This window comes from Anomaloglossus baeobatrachus, chromosome 5 (assembly GCF_048569485.1).
Source record: "Anomaloglossus baeobatrachus isolate aAnoBae1 chromosome 5, aAnoBae1.hap1, whole genome shotgun sequence".
Classification (NCBI taxonomy): domain Eukaryota; kingdom Metazoa; phylum Chordata; class Amphibia; order Anura; family Aromobatidae; genus Anomaloglossus; species Anomaloglossus baeobatrachus.
The window spans coordinates 296788100-296806528 of NC_134357.1; the positions used below are offsets into that span (position 1 = coordinate 296788100).

Here is an 18429-nt window from a genome sequence, read left to right on the forward strand (position 1 = left end):
CTAGGAGTGCAGGGAACAGGGAGCCGGCACTGGCAGCGTGAGAGCGGCGGACGCTAGTAACTAAGGTAAATATCCGGTAACCAAGAGAAGTGCTTTCCTTGGTTACCTGATATTTACCTTAGTTACGCTTCACGCGTCGCTGCTGGCTGGGGGATGGTTACTGGTCGCTGGTGAGATCTGCCTGTTTGACAGCTCACCAGCGACCATGTAACGACGCAGCAGCGATCCTGATAAGGTCAGATTGCTGGTCGTGATCGCTGCTGCATCGCTATGTGTGACACCACCTTAAGTCTCTGGGTTTTTCTTTACAAGTAATGCTTTTTTGGTAAAAAAATATGCAAATCATTTCTCCTCCATTAGGAAGAAAACTATGACATCTCATACCAAGCAAACCTGCTTCACCAAAGGAAAAAAGGAGGGACCCATCCGTAGACTGACATTTTGTGGTTCTGGCTCCTCATCAGTATAGTAAAAGGTGCAATATGACTAGATAGCCTTAAAGCCTATTGACACCTTTGAAATGGAAATTAAATATTTTTACATACAGTATGGTGCAAAGGTTTTAGGCAGGCGTGGAAAAATTCTGTATCAAAGCATCAATTCTTCTTTCTATACTTGCACACAGGTTTTGAAGGAACTTGAGAGTGAGGCTGTTCCAAACTAACCACAGATCTTCTGCAGATCGAGGCTTACACAAATTCTGGTAGAGGTTCTCTGCAAGTTTAGCGCTGCATTTCAGTACGTAGAGTTGGGGTTTGGTCAAGATTAATGGTGTTCTTAATGCTGAATAATAAAGAAATGTATTCATCATGCAAAATCATCAGGGAGGCATCTGAGTGGCTCCAAATTTATTCTGTAGCGGGACGACCCAAAACATACAGCCAATGTCGTTAAGAAAGATTTTCAGTGTAAAGAACAAGAAGTCCTGGAAGAGATCACTTGGCCTCACAGAACCCCGATCTCAACATCATCAAGGCTGTCTGGGGTTACATGAAAAGACAAAAGGATTTTTGCAAGTCTAAATTCACAAAGTTGCCTCAAAAACTGTGTGCACGTATACCCAGGATTGATGCTTATTAATATTTAGATTGTTGCGGAACTTTTGCATTTAGGAAGCAAATGCATGGTCAAAAAAATTGTGTGAAGGTGTACAGAGTCTTTAAATGTAACTTGGGGATGTGTTTTTGGAGCGGGTTTATGCTTTTCCAGTTAACCAGCAGGTATAATGCACATCTATGATGGTAGTAGTGTGACGCCCTGGGCAAGCCAGGGGTCACAGGTAATGACACCACCACACCCTACACCCCGGATAGGTACACCAAAGCTACACAAAAATCCTTGTTGCCTTCCTCCAGGGGCTGATGTCCACACCAGGGGGTGGGCCAGGCGGTTGGCTCCGCCCACCGAGGAGTTCACAGCCCTGGAGGCGGGAAAACCAGGCAGTTAGAGTTTGGAGGAGGAAGAGAGAGGAGTTGAGGAGTTGAAGTGAAGTGGTAGAGGAGCAAGAGAGAGGAGTAAAGGTGGAAGAGAAAGTGACAGTTGAGGAAGCCTGAAGTTGGTCCGGGTGTGTGCCCCGGACTGAGACAGCAAGGTCAGCAGACGGCGGTGACCGTCTGCAGGAGAGGCTGCTTGGAGGTTGCCGAAAGGACCGTGGACGGGTGGTGGCCCGGCGGTACCGGAGCGGTATACGAAGAGAAGCCAGCACCATTGGCAGGGGCCTTTCGGATCCCGGCAAGGCTAGGAGTCGCCGTGAATTTGCCAAATCCGTCAGTGAAGGGGACCTCTGGGTCTCCCAACAACCAAGTCCCGATTGAAGGCAACAGTCCAACCGTTAGAGAGAGACACCGCCACCGCCAAGGCACCAGTTTCTCAGGGCCAGCGCCTGCGGGCAAAGAGGGGCTCCTCCGGCCCATATCCAAGCCGGGGAGCGGGTTACCGGTGGGAACCCATCGCTACCAACATAGACTTAGGTGCAGGAAAAGGGACCGTCACCGTCAACTACTGGGGAAAAACAACAGCAGCCGTCCGTGGGAACCGTCTTTCCAGCCGTGTGTTTTACCGAGAGCTGTGTCCCCGTCTCAGGCTGAGTGAGTACCACAGTGCCGTGAGGCACAGCGCTGCCCCCGCGTCCCTGCACCCCACCAAGCCCTGCACCGGCCCGCCATCCCTCATCCTCCACCCCATCACTGGGCCCCGGGACAACCAACCCCTACCCACGGAGGGGAGAACTAACAACTCTGCTGCTCCCTGTCACCGCTCCCGGGATCCCTATACAGAGCAGCGGTGGTGTCCACACAATCACCACAACCGTGGGTGGCGTCACGGACAACAATAAATCCCCAAAACCAATCCCCTTTTCACTCACGGGCGAGGAGCGCCGCTCGAGTCCCCGGGATCCGGCCCATCGCTCGAGCCACCGAGCAGCAGAGGCCGCAGCCGCAGCCGGACCCGAGCAGTGGGAGAGCGCAGCGTCCCCTCCTCCGCCGCGACAACTTGGCGTCACGAACAGGATCTTACCGCTCTGCCGTTGGGTAGAGGTGCGCCTTGTTACCGCCGAAGGTGTCCGGCCAGAAAATTTCAGAAGCCGCCATCTTTGGCGCGAAAAGTTCCCGCTCGAGCGTCTTCTCGAGTAGTGGAGGCGCGAAGGCCAAAACCCCGCCCCGATAGAGGAGGGGCCGGAAAGAGGCTAAGGGGGACGAAATGGCGACTGGTCGCATGTAGCCGCGGCTATAAAAGTGGGGACGCCAGGACTCTGCAGCCATCTTGTTCCTGGGAGAAGCCGCCAGCAACATGTGGATGCCGTCCCGCAGCACCGTAGCCCCCGCGCCTGAAACCGCGGCGTGGGTGGAGATCCGGACCGCGCAGCTCTACCAGAGGCTGCAAGTCAAAATGCAGCTCCTCATGGAGGAGTGGGAGACCGACATGGCGGATGTCATAGCGACCGTGCGGAGACGCAAGGAGGAAGCGGAGGAAGGGAGGGTGAGTGACCCACTCCCCGATGCCCTTGAAGGGCCGGTCATCGCGGCTGCGGGACCCGGTCTAAACCCTCTCGCCCTGCTGCCTCCCTCGCCACCCGTCCCGGAAGCTGTGACCCCACCACTAGGCCCGCTACCACCGCAACCGGTAGCGATACCCAGCATGTCCGCCCAGGCGGACCGACCTGCAGCCGGAGCCTGGAGCCGACCGGAGGTACTGCCATGGAAAGCCCCGAAAACCGAACCGGAGGCGTCCCCCGAGAAAGTCCCCGAGCCGGAGCTGACAGCCCGCTCCGTGCTGAAGGCCCAGCAGAGGAAAGCCCCTGTGCCCATCCCCCACACCTCAGCTGAGGTTGCGCCGGGTTGCCGCTGCAAGGCGGCGTCCAAGGCCAAGACACCGCGGGACCTGCCGCCCAGATCAACAGTAGTGGGCAGCGTCTGAGAGGTCTCGCAGGGCCCGACCCGTGCGCCGGAGCTCGCAGCAGCGCCGTACTTGGACAGGGAGCCGGTACCGCTGGGCCTGGAAATCGGTGAGAGAGAAAGAAAGAAGGCGGAGATGGTGGCCCGTACGATCCGGGAGAAGGAGAGCCTGAGACAAGCTACCTTCCGGGTCTGGGACCCGCTGTATGAAGGGCAGGTGAGGCGGTTTGATGTCCGCCGGGGCTATGGATTTATTTATGAACCGGGCCTGGAGGCCGAAGTGTTTATAGCCCGGCGGGATGTGAATGCTCACCTGCCAGAGGAGCACCCCGGTCGTAACCTGATGCCGGGCGACATAGTTCAGTACACCCGGCACTGTGGAGAGAGGGGGTGGTTCGCGCTGGAAGCCAAGTTAAGGGGCAGCCAAGAGTCCCGTGTGAGCGCCGCGCCCCCTCCCTCAGGTGATGTCGAGGACTCTGAGTGATGGCAGCGGAGCACCGTTGCACCGTCCCCGTTGGGACCACCAGTGTGTGTTTAAAAGTTCTGAAAGTTCTTAAAGAATGAAAGTATATGATTACCAAACAGTAACCTAATTGTCTGCAACCGTGATTGGAACGGGCCGTTGCCGGCACCGTTGTCCCCGAGGGGACCGTTTGAAAAGTTTTGCATAGGGAACTCTCTATGAACAGGCCCGAGAACTTGCAGGGCAACCACAAACATTAGTGGCATGTAAATAAAATATGTTTGTTGCAGCTACCGTTACCGCCTCCGGAGAGGCAGGTTGGAGGGAGGGCCCGCAGTGGAGCAGGCTGGGGCCCAGCCACCACAGGAACCGGTGGCTACCCTCTGGAGGGGAAGGACAGATCCCGCTCGGGTGACTTGGTTCAGGACTGGGGTCAAGGGGTGCTGCCTGTTTCTTAGAGGCAGCATCAGGGCCAGGTTACTTGGGTGGGAGAGAGCGGCAGTAGCAACCGTTTAAAATGTTACCGTAACGTTTAAGAAAAGTGCCTCCCGCTGTGGGATGAAGTTATTATACTTGTTTATGTTTTTACCTTTTCAGAAAATAAAACCGGTGTTGGACGGGCAGCCCGAGGACGGTCTGCATTTTGCTAAGGGGGAATGTGACGCCCTGGGCAAGCCAGGGGTCACAGGTAATGACACCACCACACCCTACACCCCGGATAGGTACACCAAAGCTACACAAAAATCCTTGTTGCCTTCCTCCAGGGGCTGATGTCCACACCAGGGGGTGGGCCAGGCGGTTGGCTCCGCCCACCAAGGAGTTCACAGCCCTGGAGGCGGGAAAACCAGGCAGTTAGAGTTTGGAGGAGGAAGAGAGAGGAGTTGAGGAGTTGAAGTGAAGTGGTAGAGGAGCAAGAGAGAGGAGTAAAGGTGGAAGAGAAAGTGACAGTTGAGGAAGCCTGAAGTTGATCCGGGTGTGTGCCCCGGACTGAGACAGCAAGGTCAGCAGACGGCAGTGACCGTCTGCAGGAGAGGCTGCTTGGAGGTTGCCGAAAGGACTGTGGACGGGTGGTGGCCCGGCGGTACCGGAGCGGTATACGAAGAGAAGCCAGCACCATTGGCAGGGGCCTTTCGGATCCCGGCAAGGCTAGGAGTCGCCGTGAATTTGCCAAATCCGTCAGTGAAGGGGACCTCTGGGTCTCCCAACAACCAAGTCCCGATTGAAGGCAACAGTCCAACCGTTAGAGAGAGACACCGCCACCGCCAAGGCACCAGTTTCTCAGGGCCAGCGCCTGCGGGCAAAGAGGGGCTCCTCCGGCCCATATCCAAGCCGGGGAGCGGGTTACCGGTGGGAACCCATTGCTACCAACATAGACTTAGGTGCAGGAAAAGGGACCGTCACTGTCAACTACTGGGGAAAAGCAACAGCAGCCGTCCGTGGGAACCGTCTTTCCAGCCGTCTGTTTTACCGAGAGCTGTGTCCCCGTCTCAGGCTGAGTGAGTACCACAGTGCCGTCAGGCACAGCGCTGCCCCCGCGTCCCTGCACCCCACCAAGCCCTGCACCGGCCCGCCATCCCTCATCCTCCACCCCATCACTGGGCCCCGGGACAACCAACCCCTACCCATGGAGGGGAGAACTAACAACTCTGCTGCTCCCTGTCACCGCTCCCGGGATCCCTATACAGAGCAGCGGTGGTGTCCACACAATCACCACAACCGTGGGTGGCGTCACGGACAACAATAAATCCCCAAAACCAATCCCCTTTTCACTCACGGGCGAGGAGCGCCGCTCGAGTCCCCGGGATCCGGCCCATCACTCGAGCCACCGAGCAGCAGAGGCCGCAGCCGCAGCGGCAGCCGGACCCGAGCAGTGGGAGAGCGCAGCGTCCCCTCCTCCGCCCGCGACAGTAGCGCAAATAAAAAAAGTAGTAGAAGAGCCGCCAGGTTTAATTTTCTATTCCAGATAACCTCTCCTCTATGTTGCCAGCTCAGATCAGCAGTAACGAGCCGTCGGGACAGCACGTTGTCAGAACACCCAGTGTGCGGAGACCAGTGACATCACTTGTAGAGGCGGCGCTAGTCTCTGCATGCCGGGTATTCTGACAACGGGCTTTCCTTCCGATTCTTTACTGCTGATCTGTGCTGGCAACAGGGTTCACTGTCATTGTGCACATCGTGTTGGAACTAGCCCGGTCCCTTAAACAGGCATCATTTATGACACTTCTTTCAGTGAGGGGGTAGAGTCTGTGGTAGTGATTACAGCCTTTTCTCCCTGATGACGCTTTGTTTGAGAATCCCAGCATGTATTGGGATTCTCCAACGAACAGTCATCAAAAAGGAAGTGGAAAAAAAAAATAGAGTACCAGTTAAATAGTGTAGTTAGGTAAGGATAGGGAAATTTTAATTCCGGTATTAGGTTTTAATTTGCAGGTATATTAGCAATTAGATATCATTTTGGCACTAAATAGATAGGGATTTCAGAGGAAAATTATTTTGGACTTCAAACCACCCCTTTAACGAATCAGAAAGAATCCATGAACTTTCAAATGGAAAGAAACATTTAACTACTTGCTGATATATACAATGGGGAAAATATGTATTTGATATACTGCCAATTTTGAAAGTTTTTGCACCTACAAAGAATGGAAAGGATTGTAATTTTTATTGTAGGGACACTTCAACTATCACAGACAGATTCCCCCAAAAAAATCCAGAAAATTACATTGTATGATTTTAAATAATTAATTTGCATTTTATTGCATGAAATAAGTATTTGATCACCTACCAACCAGCAAGAATTCTCACAGACCTGTTATTTTTTCTTTAAGAATCCCTCCTACTCTGCACTCATTACCTGCATTAATTGCACCTGTTTGAACTCGTTACTTGAATAAAAGACACCTGTCCACACACTCAATCACACTCCAACCTCTCCACCATGGCCTAGACCAAAGAGCTGTCTAAGAACACCAGGGACAAAATTGTAGACCTGGACAAGGCTGGAATGGGCTACAGGACAATAGGTAAGCAGCTTGGTGAGAAGGCAACAACTGTTAGCACAATTATTTGTAAAAATGGAAGATGAATGTCAATCTTACTTAGTCTGGGGCTCCATGCAAGATCTTGCATTGTGGGGTAAGGATGATACTGAAAAAGGTCAGGAATCAGTCAAGAACTACATGGGAGGACTGGGTCAATGGCCTGAAGAGAGTTGAGACCACAGTCTTAAAGATTAAAGTTAGTAACACACTATGCCGTCATAGATTAAAATCCTGCAGGGCATGCAAAGTCCCCCTGATCACACCAGCAGATGTCCAAACCCATTTGAAGTTCGCCAATGACCATCTGGATGATCCAGAGGAGGCATGGGAGAAGGTCATTTGGTCAGATGATAAGACCAAAATAGAATTTTTTGTATCAACTCCACTCGCCGTGTTTGGGGGAAGAAGAAGGATGAGTACAACCCCCTAGAACACAATCCCAAGCGTGAAGCATGGGGGTAGAAACATCATACTTTGGGGGTGCTTTTCTACAAAGGGGAGAGGAAGAGTGCACCAAATTGAAGGGATGATGGATGGAGTCATGTATAGAGAAGTTGGACAACAAACTCCTTTCCTCAGCAATGGCATTGAAGATGGGTCATGGCTGGGTCTTCCAGCACGAAAATGACCCAAAACTCACAGCCAGGGTAACTAAGGAGTGCCTCTGTAAGAAACATTTCAAGGTCCTGGAGTGGCCGAGCCAGTTTCCAGACTTGAATCCAATAGAAAATCTTTGCAGGGAGCTGAAACTCAATGTTTTCCAGAGACAGCATCGAAACCTGAAAGATCTTGAGAAAATCTGTACAGAGGTGTTGGCCAAAACCCCTGCTGCATTGTGTGCAAACTTGGTCAAGAACTACAGGAAATGTCTGACCTCTGTAATTGCAAATAAAGGTTTCTGTACCAAATATTAAGTTATTTTCTATTGAATTATATTTAGAATAATACTTATTTCATGCAATAAAATGCAAATTAATTATTTAAAAATCACTCAATGTGATTTTTTATTTTGGGGGGGGTATCTGTCTGTCACAGTTGAACTGTACCTACGATAACAATTATAGACCTCTTCATTCTTTGTAGGTGAGAAAACTTTCAAAATTGGCAGTGTATCAAATACTTATTTTCCCCACTGTATATATTTGGTGGCTACTGACAGAATGATTATAAAAAAAAAATCACTTGATTGCTACTTTTGGTATAAGGAGAAAATAGACCTCTCTACAGATGTGGTCAGTATTTTGCATCAGTAGTGAAGTGTGAATAAAGGCCACGTTACACACTGTGATGTCAGTATCGATATCGCTAGTGTGGGTACCCCCATCCCCCATCTGTTGTGCGACACGGGCAAATCGCTGCCCGTGGCGCACAACATCGCCCAGAGCCGTCACACATACTTACCTGCCCGGTGACGTCGCTGTGACTGGCGAACCGCCTCCTTTCTAAGGGGGCGGTTCATTCAGCGTCACAGCGACGTCACAGCTGCGTCACTGAACCGCCGCCCAATAGAAGCAGAGGGGCGGAGATGAGCGGGACGTAACATCCCGCCCACCTCCTTCCTTCCGCATAGCGGCTGGGAGGCAGGTAAGGAGAGCTTCCTCGTTCCTGCGGTGTCACACGGAGCGATGTGTGCTGTCGCAGGAATGAGGAACAACCTCTTTACTGCTGCAGTAACGATTTTTGAGAATGGACCCCCATGTCACCGATGAGCGATTTTGCACGTTTTTGCAACGATGCAAAATCGCTCACAGGTGTCACACGCAACGGCATCGCTAATGCGGCCGGATGTGCGTCACCAATTCCGTGACCCCAACGAGTTCGCATTAGCGATGTCGTAGCGTGTAAAGCCCCCTTAAGGCCTATGTATGGCGGATCACTTACCATGATTGTTTTGATCTCGCTTCTCATGTAAACAATTCCAGCATTACTGCATCCATAATCCCTGAGATTTCCACTCAAGTCACAGCGAATATTATGGAAATTCTAAAAAAAAAAAAAAATAAATCATAAGAAAAGAGCTTTGTCTCAATGTCAGGAATTAGCATTTTATGGAATGTTGTTGAGAACTTATTTTCACCATTCGAAAGTTATACGTTTGTCTTCAATATCTGCTGAAAAATTATCTAACTGATATAAGATGATCCATCATATTTTGTAATTTCATTTTTAGAGATGTTAGGTATACTAAGAAGTTTTTTATTATTCAAAAGTCTGGGAAACCTAAGTGGCAACCCTTATGGGAGCTGTAATGGTCGTCATATTGGTTGATATCAACTTTTCCTAGAAAAATCTAAAAAATACCCGTATTTTTAACAAATGAACAAAGAGGACTCATGGGCTTTATTTATTGGGCTTTCATTTAGTGTGAAGTTGCTATTTAACACAGCATACAGTTAGTGGATTATCATTCAGTATTTTGTGATGATTGATGTACTTCAAATTATGCTAAAATATCTCAATACTTGAATATGTAAATTAATGGAAGTATATTAAGAGAACAAAAAGAGAAAATATTTTCTAGGAGAAATATGAGCATTCTCCTTCATATACGTCTCTATCTGCTAAGGAGAAATAATGTACATCCAAAATGACCAAAAATATATAGTAAACTGTAGGACAAATGTGAAATACTGTATGAAAGTGTGTAATTCCAAGTTATGTCTTACCTCATCTGTGCAATATGAGCAGTCCCTGTGCACACGAATACATTCTGTGCAGGTTTTCGCTCTGGAGGCTACACAAACATTGGCTGTGAATGCAATGAGACAGATTAGGGATATGCTATGTATATGTGCTGCATAAAATATAGATATGCTTGAGGACTATCCAAGTGGGGAATGGCAGAATATTGGTTGTCAATGGATCCAAAATAACAGACATATATATATTGTGTAAGATTAGTTGCGTAGCGGTAGGCAGTGAGACAGGAGTTCTGTTCAAACATGCATAACCTTTACATTCAGGGGCAAAACGCAAATCAACGCCTCATCAGTTGGGCTTTAAAGAGGTTGGCCACCATTTTAACTTTGATGTCCTCTCCTTAGGAAAGGTCATCAATGTCTGATTGGCCGGGGTCCGACACTCGACACTCCTGCAGATCAGCAGTTCTTGGCGCCGGAAATGCTCAGTTCCGGAGCTGCCCCATCTTCTAATAGTGGCTGCATCCAGGTACTGCACATCTGCATCTTATTGATTTGAATGGGAGGAGGATGTGCAGTACCCAGCCACGGCCGCTGTCATTTGACGAGGCAGATCTGGAACAGAGCATTTCTGGCAGCCTGCTGCTGCCGCAGGCATTGGGTACAGCTAATCGGCAGGGTGTCAAGTGTCAGACCCCGGCCGATCAGACATATATGACCTATCCTAAGGTTAGGCCATCAATGTTAAAGTAATGGATAACTTCTTTAACTAGACATCAGCCTCCCTGACTATAGAAGATGCCTACTACTTACCACCTGAAAAAGAAACAAAAATGACTCTAATATAAAACTTGTACTAATAAATTGGTGAAATTTTGTATCCATAAGGCTGGATCTTCAGAAAAATTGCTCAAGTTTCCCATTGTCTTCCATTATACTAGGCACATGAGTCAAACCCGTCCGAGTGTCCAAATGTTTGTTACAAGTACCGGGCACCCTGGCATGGTAGTGCTTGCTCATCTCTACTTGATACCTTTGTTTACTTTTCATCTCAAGCCAAGCAGGGCATTTACCTGCCGTATTGAGGATCTTTACAACCAATCTGAAAAGTTGACCTTTGTGCTTTTCCTATCAGTATTCTAATCTCTAAGCATATATCAAATAAAATATTTTTATAAATTCTTTATTTAATACAACAGGCAAAATTGCACTGATTCCAAGACCAGTATATGTAAGAACAGTTTCAATCACAACAAACAAACAACTGGACTTTAGAACGAGAACACTAAGAACAATTTTCCTCTGTAGGTTTTATAGATTTTTTACAAAGAAATAGGGAGAGAAAGAAGAGAGGGAGGAGCTAGGGGCAGAAAAGATAGAGACAAGGACATGGAAAGAAATGGGATAGGAAAATGCAGGAAAGGTACATTAGGGAGTAGGAAGGAGCACGTGCTCCAATCGTGTCTGTGGACTCATCTAAAACTGTGGTATTCTGGGGTTTGTTGGAATTCTAACCATGAAAACCATGTATCGCTGAATTTTGTATACGTATCATATAAAGAAGACGTCAAATTTTCCATGTACATAATTTTGTTGACTTTGGAGATCCATAAACAGATCGAGGAGCACAAAGGTGTTTTCCAAACGATCAGGATACAAGCCAGTGCCGCCATAATTAAGAACTTTAGTAATGAATGCTTGTAAACTCCAAGGGGGTCTCAGAGTGATGGAGTAACAACAGTGCAGGGCCAAATTCCCCAGAATATCCTGTGATCTTACACATAATCTCTGCCAAAACGGGGACAGTACTCTACAGTCCAAGAAAATGTGAAGGAGTGTTCCCTCTGCCTTGCCGCATCTCCAGCACCCCGGATCAGAGGACGGGAAGAGTCTATTCATGCAGACTTGGACCCTGTATTATCTACTGAGAAGCTTATAACCTGCCTCCTGAAACCTGGAGCTGATAGAAGACCCATGTGTGAGGGAGAAAATGCGAGTTCTGGTCCTGGTGAAAGTCAGCTTGAGGTCCATCTTCCACTATAAAATGAATGGGGGAGGAGGGTGTTCCTTGGGGAGCCCAACATGGAATAGATCATAAATAGTGTAGGTCTCACCGGCTCTGCACCCAGGCAAAGTAATATAAATTGTGTTTTAGAGTGCTTAAAGATGGACTTCATATATCAACTAAAATCTTAAAGATTAATCATGGTCTTCAAAAGTGTCTGTAAAAAAGTTGGCAACTCAGATTTGCACATGGCATATTAGCCTGGGCTTAGAAGCAAATCCGAAACCCTTCTCACCTCTTCAGTTTTGACTAGTTAAAGGGTTTTTTTCAACACAGTGTTTCTAGAGTGTTTCCTCCCGGCCTTCCACTTACCGGAGAAGCGGTGTGTCCCTGATGATTGACAGTTCAGACCAGTGGCAGTCAGTTCAAACTGTGCGCTCTCTGATGCTGCAATCAGAGGCAGTCTTAACTTTGCAGCATCAGAGGAACATGGTGAAAATGAAGCTGTGCAGCTGCAAAGCAACCCTTGATAGTATAGAGCTTTGACTCTTTGAAAAAGCCTTGAGCGAAACATACGTTGGGGGTCTGTGGGCACTTTATTTCACTGGTGTTTTCTTATTTATGATGTCTGTTGTTTGATGTTGCATCTTATTTAGGATTTCAGATTGATATACTAATTTTATGTGATGTAAATTTATGTTTAATTATTCTATACTATATCTCACTTATTCAGACTATAAAATATATATATTTTCATTTATTTATTTATTATAATACCATCTATACAATGCCCTGTTCCTGATAGGGTTTTTTGTGTATTTGCCCCCCGCTATTTTAATATATTTTTATATCTATGTATCAGTAAAATCCTATTTTATGATAATTTCCTTTGTGGCTATTCACTTTCTTCTCTATGTGCACAGCATAGAGCTTGCAAGCTCACTCCTTGTCTTGGAGATATACAGTTGAAACCAGATGTTTACATACACTATCTATAAAGACACGTCTACATGTTTTTTTCATTATCTGACATGAAATCAGAATAAACATTTCCTGTTTCAGGTCAATTAGGAACCACAATTATTTATATTTGTCAAATACCAGAATAATGAGAGAGAGAATGTTTTAAGGCATTTTTATTACTTTCTGCAAACTCAAACGTTTACATACACGACGGCGGGCTTTGCACGTTGCAACAACGGTAACAATGTGTTACCGATGCTGCAGCGATAGTCCCGCCCCCGTCGCACGTTCGATATATAGTGAAAGCTGCCGTAGCGATTATTATCGCTACGGCAGCTTTACACGCACATACCTGCCGTGCGACGTCCCTCTGGCCGGCGACCCGCCTCCTTCCTTAGGGGGCGGGTCGTGCGGCGTCACAGTGACGTCACACGGCAGCCGGCCAATTGAAGTGGAGGGGCGGAGATGAGCAGGATGTAAACATCCCGCCCACCTCCGTCCTTCTCATTGCAGCCGGGAGGCAGGTAAGGTGATGTTCCTCGCTCCTGCGGCTTCATACACAGCGATGTGTGCGGCCGCAGGAACGAGGAACTACATCGTACCTGTCGCTCCCCCGGCATTATGGAAATGTCGGAGGCTGCAGCGATGATACGATGACGACGATTTTGCGCTCGTTCATCGTATCATCTAGGATTTACACACTACGACATCGCAAGTGACGCCGGATGTGCGTCACTTTCGATTTGACCCCACCGACATCGCACCTGCGATGTCGTAATGTGCAAAGCCCGCCTAAGAGTGTACTATACCTTAAAGAATATGGGACAGCCCATATGATGATGTCATGTCTTTGGAAGCTTCATCTGAGTTAATAAGAGACACCCCTGTGGATGTATTTTAATGCACACCTGAAACACACTGCTTCTTTATGTAGCATCATGGGAAAGTTAGAAGAAATCAGCCAAGATCTCAAGAAGATAATTGTGGACTTACACAAGTCTGGTTCATCCTTGGGTACAATTTTCAGATACCTGAAGGTGCCTCGTTCATCTGTACAAACAATAATGTGCAAGTACAAACAAGATGGCAATATCCAGCCATCATACCACTCAGGAAGGAGATGGGTTCTGTGACCCAGAGATGAATGTGCATATCAACCCAAGAACAAAAACAAAACACTTTGTGAAGATGTTGGCGGAAGCTGGTAAGATTGTGCCATTATTCACAGTGAGATGAATACTGTAACAATATGATCTTAAATTTCACTTTGTTTGGAAGAAGTCATTACTTCAAAAGAAACATAAAAAAAGCTAGATTAATGTTTACAAATGCACACAGGAACAACGACCTTAATTTTTGGAGACATGTCCTGTGGTCTGACGAAAATAAAATATAACTGTTTGGCCATAATGACCACCATTACATTTGGAGGAAAAGGGGAGAAACTTTAGAGCATAAGAACACTATGCCATCTGTGAAATACGGGGGTGGCAGCGTCATGTTGTGGGGTTGTTTTGCTGCAGGAGGGACTAGTGCACTTCCCAAAATAGATGGCATCATGAGGAAAGAAGATTATGTAGCAATACTCAAGAAACATCTTAAGATATCAGCCAGGAACTAAGAGCTTGGGCAAAAATGGGTCTTCCCTTCCAAATGGACAATGACCCCATACATACTGCCAAACTGGTTACAAAGTGGCTTAAGGACAACAAAGTCAATGTTTTGGAGTGGCTATCACAAAACCCTGATCTCAATACTATTGAAAAATTATGGGCAAAGCTGAAAGGGCTGGTGCGAGCAAGGCGACCTACAAACATGGCTCAGCTACACCAGTTCTGTCAGGAGGAATGGACCCAAATTCCTACCATCTATTTTGAGAAGCTTGTGGAAAGAGATCCAAAATGTTTGACCCAAGTCATACAGTTTAAGGGAAATGGTACCAAATACTAATGAAATGTATGTAAACTTTTGACTTTGCAGAAAGTAATAAAAATGCCTTAAAACATTTTCTGTCTCATTATTCTGGCATTTGGCAAATATAAATCATTTTGGTTCCTAATTGACCTAAAACGGGAAAGGTTAATTCTGATTTCATGTCAGATAGTGAGAAAAACATGCAGATGTGTCTTTATAGATGATTTATCCAAACTTCTGGTTTCGACTGTACCTAAGCCCGGTAATCTAGGGAAAAAGCAGTAAACAATAAGATTAAAAATCACTCCATTCTTCAGAATGGAGAGGAATTTTATCAAGAAGTAAAGTGCCTAAGTTACTTTTACAAAGACTTTGCAATTTTAACCATCTAGGAAGTTGAGAGAAGGCCTAGAAACATCATTTTAATCTGAGAGTAGCATTTGTATCTACCTGTTTGTGTTTCTTCACTTTATATAATCACATAAAACTGTAACGGACGGACTTCTATTTTCTCTTTTTGTCTCAAATCTAGCCTTTATTCAGCCTCCTCTGGCATTAGAGTAATACACATAGCTGTACGTCGTGTTACAGCCTCCCGGGGCAACCAACAAAAGAGCTAAATGCAGCTGGACTCGGCCAGACTCTTCACTGTCCTCACCAACTATTTAGCTGGCTCTGTTGTACTTAAACATTTCAATCTTCTTTAAGACTGTGTGCCTCGAAATTATTCTCGAGATAGAAAACTGGTGCCAATATGCAGCTTTAGACTCATAGGGGCTACATATATTTATACCAAAGTCCACCACAGACTGTTTAGTGCCATATGATCATCATGAATATATAGAAATGATTAATTCTGAAGACATGTTTCTACAAGAAGTGATAGCTATAAAGGAGATGAGTAATCTCATCCTTATGAACTATTCCCATCATAGAAATTCGTGGCGTATCCCCAGGATACACCATTATTGTCTGATAGGTGTTAATTCCCCTTCTATGTAATAATAAAATTGAGCTACAGATGTTGCAGGTGTTAACTTGACTTATGGAGGTATACTACAGCGATAAAGTTCATATGCAGTTTGCTTTGAACTGAAATAGTCACATTATCATAAGGGCTTACAAACATTCGAGACGCCAAATGACAATTAGGCTATGTGCGCACGTTGCGTAAATTCATGCAGTTACGCTGCGCTTTGCAGCGCAGCGTAACTGCATGCGTCCTGCGTCCCCTGCACAGTCTATGGAGATTGTGCAGGGGCCGTGCGCACGTGGCGTCTCAGAGCGCAGCGCTTCGGCTACTGCCGAAGCGCTGCGCAAAAAGAAGTGACATGTCACTTCTTTCCTGCGCTTTGCCGGCAGCTCCTGCTCTGTCTATGGGAGGAGCTGCAGGCAGAGCGCATGGAATCGGCGCTCACTACGGATATTTCTGCAGCGATCTAAAGCGCACATGTGCTCTTCAGATCGCTGCAGAAATTTCTGCAGGGCTAGTACGCAACGTGCGCACATAGCCTTAAGGCTACATGTATACCTCTTCATTCCATACCTAGAGTTGGCAGCTGTGGCTATCTCACCAATGAAACCAGAAGAAAGAGACCGGTGTGGGTCCCAGATTATAGTATTTCCTGCATTACATCTCTATGATGGGAATAACCATTTAAAAAGCACCTACTGGGTGTCCTACTATATCTGTGTTACCAAACATTTCAGTTCCCCATTAAATAACTATTCCAAAGCCCATTTTAACAAAGCATTGTGCTAGTCTCTTTTATTTCTCCTTGAAATGAAAAAAAAAATACATTGACAATTGGTCATTAAGTGAGTGAACAAAAGAGAAATTTAAATCAAATCAATATTTGGTGTGACCATCTTTTGCCTTCAAAACATCATAAAATCATTAGGTCTTCTAAGTACACTTGCACACGGCTTTTGAAAAAACTTGGCAGAGAGGTTATTCGAAACATCTTGAGGAAATAACCACAGATCTTCTGTGCTTGTAGGCTCAGGCAAATCCTTATTCTTCTGCATGTGATTGTAGACAGACTCGATGATGTTGAGATCAGGGCACTGTATGGGCCATATCATCACTTCCCAGTACCCTTGTTCTTCTTTACACTGAAAATAATTTTTAAAAGAGGTACTCCAGGAATAAAAACAAATAAGTAAAGGAAATGTTATAAAAATTAAAATTCCTAAATACATTTACACTGATGAGCAAAAGGGTAACAATGTTTTGAACTTTTTACTTTCAGGCTCCATATCTCACCAATCACTACAGCTTTGAGCTTGAGACTACCATCACTTTATAGACAATCATCTTGGCTATCTCATACATAAATTTGACTTGCAACTATTTAGCGTATGATTAGTTATGTAGATTCTTTTCATGTCACTGCATTATTACCATTATGCTCTTGGTGGTGGTGAAATATTTTTCTGCCTGTATACTTTAAATTATTACCTGTTCTCATTCCCTAATAGCTCAGTGCGCTGGTTGATTCCCATGTGAAATGTCACTGGTTCAAGGAGCAGCCATGAAGACTTCCCAAGAAAAGAGAGACAGCATTTTTCAGCTAATCAATAGTGGTCTCTCGGCCAAGAAAGTTGCCAAACTGCATCATGTGAGTGCCATGACAGTTGAAAGAATACAAAATGAAATTCTACCATCCATTGAAAAGCCAAGAGGTGGACATCCAGGCACAATGTCGGAGTCAAGAAGTTGGTCCATTATAAGGTCTATCAGTTCTGGTACGACAATCAAAGCAGTGGAGGTGGCTTGTATGCTTCATAAACAGTCACAGACGTCCATGCAAGCACTGTGCGATGCACGTTGCCCAAGTTTGGAATGGTGGCCCGAAAAAAGGGGAAGAAGCCTCAACTTCAATATCGTCATAAGAAGCGTCGGCTTGAGTTTACAAAAAAGTGCGAAAAGTGGACAGTAGAAAATTTAAAAAGCTGATTTGGAGTAATGAGATGAAAGTCAATAGACTCTGATGGGTGTAAATGGGTCTAGAAGAAACAATTGAAAAAGGGGCTAACAGGTCAAGAAATTGAAGGAAATGTCGGTGGAGGAAACCTGAGGGGTGTTTCACAGACAAAGCCGTTGAATACTTGACGAGGATCGATGATGGTGTCAATGCTGAACTATATGTGAGTATCCTAGAAGAAGAGTTGTTTTGTACACTGGCTTTCTATGGGTATGAAAAGGATCAAATAGTGTTCCAGCAGGATAACGACCAGAAGCATATGTCAAGATTGGTGAATACATTGATCAATGAGAATGAAGTAGAGGTGCTGAATTGACCCTCACATTCCCCAGACTTCAACCCAATCAAACACCTCTAGGTAGAGTAGAATGAAAAGCTGTAGACATACCCAAGTGAGGCGACCGGTATGCACCAACATTGGGAATGTGTAGAAGAAGCCTGGGATCTGATTGAGAGCATGCCCAGAAGGATTCAGGCAGTGTTCATAAAAGTCAAAAGTGGATTTACAAAATTAAAATTTAGATTCTTAGGCGTAAAACAGTAATAATGCAGTGACATGACAAGAATCTCCATAACTAAATATATAAATAGTTACAAGTCAAATGTATGTATCAGATGGCCAAGATGATTATCTATAAAATGAAGATGCTTTCACACTCAAAGCTGTAATGGAAGGTGAGATATGGAGTCTCAAAGTCAAAAAAGTTCAAAACATGGTTACCGTTTTGTTCGTCAGTGTAATTAATAAATCATACTCGTTTTCTTTACTGAGGTAAACACTAGAGAATTAAAATGGCCTCTGCCTTGTTTAACTGAAACAAACCTGTCTTAACATGTTGGGAGCAGGTTCCTATCATCATGTGCAGTAGGAAGCTCTGCCCTCCTTCATATATAGCAGGATATGCTCCACTAATACTACTGGAGATACCAGAGGACATCTCTTCTAACAATCTAGGATAGGTTTTTGTGACGGCCATTTTAATTCCATAGCGATTACCTGTTTTGACAAAACAATTGTGATT

At 46.0% G+C, this 18429-nt stretch overlaps 1 protein-coding gene across 3 annotated transcripts in view; it reads right to left on the minus strand.

Moving 5' to 3' along the window:
• Window positions 1-18429, minus strand: part of ITGB4 (integrin subunit beta 4) — a 114691-nt gene that overhangs the window by 50801 nt on the left and 45461 nt on the right. For all 3 annotated transcript variants that reach the window (XM_075349615.1, XM_075349614.1, XM_075349616.1), the window contains exons 3-4: window positions 9566-9648; window positions 8781-8882 (exon numbers count right to left, since the gene is read on the minus strand). In XM_075349615.1, the coding sequence (XP_075205730.1) occupies window positions 8781-8882; window positions 9566-9648 (185 nt within the window). The remainder of the gene's footprint in view (window positions 1-8780; window positions 8883-9565; window positions 9649-18429) is intronic.